General features: G+C 39.2%; 1 protein-coding gene across 1 annotated transcript in view; it reads left to right on the forward strand.

The window, feature by feature from the left end:
* Positions 1 to 681: 681 nt before the first annotated feature.
* Positions 682 to 8,240, forward strand: part of LOC103770290 (sex comb on midleg-like protein 4) — a gene marked incomplete at both ends in the record, with an annotated part of 17,016 nt that continues 9,457 nt past the window's right edge. Inside the window, 2 exons of the mRNA XM_008937545.1 lie at positions 682 to 888; positions 2,453 to 2,571. Coding sequence (XP_008935793.1) covers positions 682 to 888; positions 2,453 to 2,571 — 326 coding nt within the window. The remainder of the gene's footprint in view (positions 889 to 2,452; positions 2,572 to 8,240) is intronic.

An 8,240-nucleotide genomic window follows, 5' to 3' on the forward strand; every position in this document is an offset into this window, starting at 1 on the left:
ACTACGAAGTCGGTAGGGGTCGAACGCAGAGGCGAGTTGAAGGTATGCTCCATGACTGAACTTTCCTGAGTGTCTAACTGCTTCTACTAGGGGACAGAGTCCGAGGGTTAGAAATAAAGGAGTCCTGTGCCACAGAAAAGCTTGTCGTGGAATGAAATGTGCTGTTGCTAAGCACGTCAGGCTTGCTAACATAACCACAAATGCAGAAGTTAAGCCTGTTACGACTAATACTGCGGTGCAGGCTGGGGACCCCTTCCTCTCAGTGCTGTTACGGACTCCGCAGCAGGCCAGACTGAGGATGGCTAGTTACATGCAGATGTCTTCCTGAGCATCTTTCCAGCCATCACTGTGTTGCTGAAACGTGGGGATGGGGTTTCCTCCTGTCCCTCATGCTGTCTCCACAGCTTAACTCGCCTTTGCCACATTCCCAATTAATGGCATCTTGGGATCCAGGAGCCAAGTACAACTTAAGCTAAACCTTCTAGGTGTGTCATAGTGCTCATGTTTATGCTGCTGTAAATATTTGGAGTCATATAAGTCATTTAAAGACAAATGGAACAGTTCAATATTATTTGGAGGAAAATGAAGTATCTTTAATATATTGTAAGGAATGCATGTCAAAAGCTGCATGTTGATATTAAGAATGTCTTATGTAAAATGAAATGTGTTATCCTTGTATAGACTAATGATACTTCTTCCTTTCACAATATTTCTATACTAAAAGCTGCAAGTTCCACAACTGGACCAGATCTGAATTCACTAAAAAGGGAACCTTCGAGAATATTGAATAAGGATCCTTCCACCTGGTCAATAGAGGAAGTAATGCGTTTTGTGAAAGAAGCTGATCCACAGGCACTAGCTCCACATGCAGAACTCTTCAGGAGACATGTATGACACATATCCATTCTGTTCTAGTAGATTGTTTGTCACGTTAGTCTCTTAAAATATGAATTCCATGTCTGTCGCTCTGTTTGCAATTGAAGGTAGACTAGACTCACGTATTAAAGGGAAGATGAAAATTTTATTTCCACCTGAAACTCCTTCAGTGTATTTTCTCTGTGTTCCAGTCTTGTTAGACTAAATACCCACCGTTTTCCATTCCATGGAATGACTCTACTACTAGAAGTGTCCAAATTCTAATTACCAACACTGATTGAAGTTTACCCTGGTTGTCCTGGGCACCTCTAGAGAAGATGGCATTCTCATGTACAGTATGGGGCATTTGCCCTATCTAGATGACACCTGTCTAAGACAGTTTGTTTTGGAGACTGATTATCCCAAAGTAGAGATGCTGTTACGCCTCATTAGCTTCACATGTGATCACTAATAATAAAATTCAGAGAATCAGCTGAAGTGTTGAATTCATCTGGTTTGAAAAACAATGTGTAGGGTTTCATAAGATCTAACTCGTATTGTATTTAAAGAGATAAACTGTGTCAGTTTCTCTGTGCCCTTTTTCCTCTCCCTTCTTCTTCTCGCTGTGCTTTTCTAAGGTAGGTTGCTCAGCAAAGAGCTGCTGTCTTATTGCATTGTATATATAGCCCTCCAAAAAGAGGGTGGCTTTTTCTTTAGTAGTGTTTCACCCTTGTTCTGCAGCAGCTCCTGCTAACAGTTAAGTTTCAGAGTAAGCTGGATTGGAAGGAAAACTCAAAATAAATTTTAATAGATCTTCCTGTCTTATGTTTTATTCTTAGTTGTATAACAATAATGAAAGTTACCTGTTTTGTAAGGTTTATGTTTAAAAAAAAAATAAATTAGAAAGATAGTGGGTTTCTTAATGATGTTTTAAGGAACTCATTGCCTGTCTACAGTATGTAATGCTACTAAGAGCATAGGACTGTCACATTTCAGCAGCTTCTCAACCAGGCAGTTGAAACCTAAGTTGTCCTTGGTCTTGATCCTAACAATCTGTCTGGTTTAACCTGGACATAGATCTGTCTTATTTCCCAGATTTAGATGGTCTGTAACCCCCTTCCTCTGTGTGACCATTCTCATGCGCATGCCAGAATCCTCCCACAGCTGTGTTCAAGGTTCAGTGCAAGGCCTCAGTGCTTGGATCATTTAATCTCTGACTGCACAGACTTTCCTTTGCAGTCCTTTTCCTTCTTCCCCCCCCCCACAACCCCCTTGACCCATTCACTTTTTTTCCCAACTGGTACCTAGTATTTGAGGGCTTTTACTTTTTTTTTTTTTTACATTTTCTTTCTTTTTTTTTTACATTCTTTTACTTACTAGTAGGATGTTAAATATTTTAATCATGCATTTAGAAAATACTAAAGCAAATTGCATTTCAGTGGCCATCTATAAATATCACATTATGCTAAGTTACTGTTCTATATATAGTAGATAAATGTTTACTACAGTATAAACAAATACAATGTACTTTCCAGTTTTACCATGCAACTTGTTAAAATAGTTGTATGATGTTGTGTTCATTCTCCTCCTTCTGCAGGAAATTGATGGGAAGGCACTACTCTTACTGAGGAGTGATATGATAATGAAATATATGGGACTGAAGCTGGGACCTGCCCTAAAGTTGTGCTACCACATTGAAAGACTTAAACAAGGAAAGTACTAGCCAGTGGGGATACCACAGACGTGTGTTTGTGTCACACTGAGCTCTCAGGTTCACAGCCATCGCCTTTATTTGAAACTGTTTTACTGTTACAGAGCATCTTTATTTTTTGAAAGTGCTCTCAAAACGTAAAAAAGAAACTCAGGTTAAAGAGGAGGCGGGGAAAAATCTGCATTACAGTCTAGTGGTTCGTGGGCTATTTCAGAAACTCTGCAGGGAAGAACAGTTGATCATACTGGGAGTGGGCAGGTTGGGTAACAGTGCTCTCTGAATCCTGAAAAGCACGTTCTCTCTTACTGACTTCAGCCAATGTGTTCATATTCAGAACCAAAACAGCTGAATCCCAAAGGAAAATAATAAAACAAACCAGCATCAGGTGGTCATAATTTTTACAAGGGTGGCTGTAAGCTTTTATATCGCAAGAAAAATTTAAAATAGAAGATCTCATCTCTGTAGTGAATACTGCATCTGGTCCTTGAGCAGAGTAATACTCTAGTATATTATTCTTCCTAGATTTTCACAAAGGGAATAGCCATGAGAGTTGGTCATGGAGAATGGAGGTGTGGGGAGGAGGGTGGGGTTGTGGAAGAAAGGGCTTAATACAAATATAAGCTTTTATAAAGTGTGATTATCAGTCCTTTGGTAAGTTATGAGGACAAATGTATGCTATGTTGTCAGTTATGTAGGCAATAAATATTTCTGTTTCAGGGAAGGGTGTATTGGCCATGTGAACAGCCATTTCTGGGACAGACTGGTTTAACTGGAACAACGCATCCACATTTTAAACATTCCATCTTTTTGCTCAGTTTGGCATGGATTTGCGTGTTCATGCTTGTTATATATACACGTGTATGTGTCAGGGAAATCCATACTATATATATAAATATACATACACACTGTACATATGTATTCAGTTTTTTAATGTGTACTTTGCACTGTGCCAGAGAGAACTGTACAATTTCCTGGTTTGTTTTGTTTGTTTGTTTGTTTTTTTACCAGTAAATTTAGTTGTGTACTACTTTAGTATTCATTAGCACCTGTTTATTTTGTTGTCCATTCTTGGAGTCAGAAGGTGACAAACAATCAAAGAGTGGGTTTGTTCATACAGGCGAGATCCCTGTACTATGCAATACTCTTGGTCATTCATCCCTTAACTCTGAGCCATAATATTCTGGTATATTTCTTGAAAGACACATTTGAGTCCCCTGTTTTGGGCTTGTATTTCCTATAAGGAAGTGCTACTATGTAACCAATAAGCCTTTTTTGGGTAAAATTGGTGCTGTTTGTATAAGCTGCAAGAATGAGTAGTGATGATAAAGCAGTTTATTTTCGCTGCCAATTGTAATATACATCAGGGACAAGAAAATATACTTTCTGTGTAGGAAGCTGAATGTACTGTATGTGATGTTCAAGTGATAAAAACTATTTGCTAGGGAAGGTGTAGTCTAAAAATAGTAGATTTTATTATATTTCTTACTGCCTTTTGATATGAAAATGTATAGTATAAATGCATTTTTTACAAATTCCTTTTCTTAAATGCCTTGCTTTACCTATAGTCTGAAACTCCTCAGGTTTCAGCAGAGATACTGCTGCAAATTAATAAATTTTGTTGCTTACAAGTATCCAAGTATTTTGTTAGTTTGAGTGACTGCAATGCAATTTTAATTTAGCAAGTCATTTGGACTTTGAGAATTGTTTTTATTATTACATCATTAGACATTTGACATTCAAGTTTATCTATATTGATCTGTTTTGCATATCTTCTGTGGTGCGTGTGTGCTTAGATGAGTAGTACAAGCAAGCTCTTTATAATAAGAAAAGGTCAGAGCACTGACTGGAAAAACAGAATATTTTTCTCTTTGTTAGAAAAATACTGACTTGATGTTGGTGTAACCATATGGAAGTTAGTTATATATTGAGGAAAACGTCGTTTCCCACATCTTCAGTATATTGTTTATACCTCACTTCTTCCATGCTTTATTATGCTGAATTTTAGAGATCTTCAGCATAAAAAAACCTCGTATGATTTAAGTGGAAGCAATTGACTGAAAACAGATTTAATTTTTTATATTGCCATTGGCATAAGAAAGACAAAGATATTTAAATTTTCTGTTTGGCCTTTATGGAATGACATTTTTGTACATGGCACTACTATGGGTAAATATTTGTTCAAGGCTATCTGTGCACCCACGTGCCTGGGGATTACTGTAATGTCACAGTACCCGAATTTCACCATGTGCTACAGCCTGAGATTCAAGCATTCGAAGTGTTGTAGCGGAATACATTTTTATTCTTTACTTTCAATGGGGTGTTCTTATCTATAAACAAAAATAAAATAGTTTGTTAATCGTTGTAACTGTCTGGTTTATTTGACATTGGGTGTGTATTTGTGACAGCTGTTGGCATAGGCAGGGGTAGCTATCTTACCTGGCATTTGGCAGTTCTTGACAATTCATGTAAACATGTGATATAAGAAGGTTTTAAACAAAAGGATAAAATCATTCCAATGTTGTTTATCTGAAGCAATTAATGTTAGAACTTGGGTTGGTCTAGACTTTCAAAATAACAACCTAGGAGTATATTCAACTGTTTTGGTTTGCATATAGCATTTAGCCACTCAGAGCTTACAGAATTCTCATGTAACCACTGAAGGGGAAAGACTGCTACAACCCCTTTGTCCTGGGTTCAGGTGAAGATCTGAAGTATTTTAAATCAAGGCAGTTAATGGCAATAGGTTTGAATTCATACATTTCATGCTTTCTTAGTTCTATGAGACACAAGTCTCTTGTTCCAGTGGCTGTTTGTGGTGATCAGCCTGAACTTGAGAAGTAACATAAATTGGGTTAATGATAATGAAATCCTTCACAGACAAATTATGCAACTTGGAAGTTGGTAGTGATGACAGCCCAGAGGCATTTTGCATCTGATCTCTCTCAAAAGATACTGAATACCTTTTTGGTGCATATTTGATATAGAAGACAACATGATGTGTTCTTTTTGTCTCTCTGAGTTGCTGTTCTGTCAACAGGGATTCATCTGCGTATCTGATTCTGTACCTTTCAGGCATCTTGCAAGATAGTGCTGTAACTCCTCAGTATGTCATAAGACCTATTTCAAATTAAAATACTGCTGCCTGGGAGGACTAGCAGCTCTCACAATTCTTTTTGCAGAAGACCTATGCAATACTGTTACTGAACAGTGTTCTATGGCAGGGTGATGGCAAGTTGTGGTTGACATGACTGTACTGGTAACAAGTTTCTTGTGGCTGTATACATACTGTAGGACTTTTTCAGGAATGACAGTGAAAGACAGCGCCATGTTATAAATGTTGGCTCAAGGGATGGAGCATCTTCCCCTTTTCCATTGTTTTTAAGAAAGGCACACTGTTTATTACTTTAGTAGTCACAGGGACAAAGTTGTTCATCTGCATGCTCACACTATTTGTAGGAACTCTTCTTCCTTTCCATCACTCAGGGATATTATGTGCTCAAAAGCAATGCTGACTTTCTCTGTAACTTTGACATTTTTATGTGAGTCTGTGGATGTGATTGTGCATGCCCTGAAAGCAATAAAAAGATTCTATGTTTGAGTATCTCAGGTATTCCTGTAGGGGGAAAAATGAAGCCCTGTGTAAAGAAGACTAAAATCTTGACATTTGAACTTGGCCAGAGGGTTCTTTTTGCTTCTCTTTCCTGTAATTGCAGGTGAAATTCAGAGTATTGAAACATGGGTATACTGTTGAGTTAATAGTTCATCTTCCTACGTAAATCAGAGGGCTCCAGTCACCTTTCCCTATTCATGTATTGTAACAGTGAGTCAATTTAGGATCATGTTTTCCCTTAAAAATAAGTAACTAATGAAAATGTATTAATGTGTGTGTATGTATGAATCTATAATGTAAATAATTTCTAACTTAAGTTTCCTGACATCCAGAACCAAGCAATCAGAGCAGCCTGTGTCCAGCCAGCTTGAAGCAGAGGCTGGTAGTCATTGTTGTAAGATAGTTTGTGTTGTACTGTTTATCTGTTCTGTTACCAGTTTGAGCTGACTGGTTTTGTTGGTTTGTTTGTTTTTTGGTTTTTTTGTTTGTTTGTTTTTTTCTTTTCTGCATTATGAAAGATTATCTTAAGTCTGCTTGGAGTTTTTGTTTAGACCACTTATGATACTTCTGTGCATGGTTCTTTATACCAGTTATTCTGAAATGATGTAATTTTTAAAATTTTTAAATGAGTTGAGGAATGTATCTCAGAAGCGAGGGCTAGTTGTTGTTGAAGGGGACTTCTGGAAGTCATGTGGTCTAACCCCCCTGCTCAACCAGTTGTGTCGTCTGGTGTCATCTGCAGACTTCCTGAGAGTAGGCTCTGCCCCATCATCCAGATCATTAATGAAGATGTTACACAGGAGCAAACTCAGTACTGATGCCTGGGGTACACCACTAGTCACTGGCCTCCAGCTAGACTGTGCCACTGTCTTGTCACCAACACTCAGACCCTGCATCGTGGCTTACTCAGCCTCTGCCGTTGGGGGCCATTGAGACACAGGCTCCAATGTGGAGGATGCTGCAAATGGCGTTTATGGCGTCGCTGCGATTGCTTATCTGTGCTTAGCATTGCCCACAGCGCCCCTCGTGGGCGGCCTGAGCTTTCCGTTACATCGCCAGATCTTCCGAGCGCCGGCCCCTGCCTAGGGCGGGCTGTGCTTATTACAACACCACTGATCATTGTCCTCTGGGCCCAGCCATTCAGCCAATTTCCAATCCACCTCACTGCTCATCCAGCCCATACATCAGGAGCTAGTTTGTGAAGATCTTATGAAAGACAGTGTCAAAGGCCTACCTGAAGTCCAGGTAGACAATATCATCTACTCCCCTCTTATCTACTAGGCCAATCATTTCATCATGGAAGTTTATCAGTTTGGCCAAACATGACTTCCACTTGGTGAAGCCATATTGACTACTCCTGATCATCTTCCTCACATGCCTGAAAATGGTTTCTAGCATTAGATGTTTCATCACTTTTCCCAGGAATGAAGGTGAAATTGACTGCTTTGTGGTTCCCTAGGTCCACCTCCTTGCCATCCTTCAAGATGGGAGTGACACCTGCTTTTTTCCAGTCTTGAGGTATTTATCCCATTCACCATGACTGAAATTATGGAGAGTGGTCTTGCAATGTCATCAGCCAGCTCCATCAGGACTGGTGGGCACATCGCATCAAGACTCTTGGACTTGGGTATATCCAGTTTCCTAAAGGATTCCCTGGTCTGGTCCTTTTCCACCAAGGGTCCATTGTTCTTGCTCCAGCCTTTCCTCTTGGTCTCTGGGATTTGGGATTCTTGAAGGCTGGTCCTGCTAATAAAAGCTGAGGCAAAGCAAATCTTCAGTGCTTCAGCCTTTTCCATGTTTAGTGTAGTGAGTGAGGTCTCCTGTCTCATTCAGCCATGGGCTCAAATTTTCCCCAGTCCTCTTTTTGTCACCTGTAAAGTGTAGTCTATTTTAATGCAGTATCATGTAACCAAACACATTTTAAAAGTGGATAGCAGTATTTTTTATTTTGATTGGCTAGCTAGTTACATAATGGAGTAAAATGAACATTTAATTCCAACATTAGATGCGTGAACCTGCTTTAAAAGTTATGAGCATCTTCATCTTCCTGCTGCTCTTCCTGCT

This window comes from Merops nubicus, unplaced genomic scaffold (assembly GCF_000691845.1).
Source record: "Merops nubicus isolate BGI_N331 unplaced genomic scaffold, ASM69184v1 scaffold21503, whole genome shotgun sequence".
Taxonomy (NCBI): Eukaryota; Metazoa; Chordata; class Aves; order Coraciiformes; family Meropidae; genus Merops; species Merops nubicus.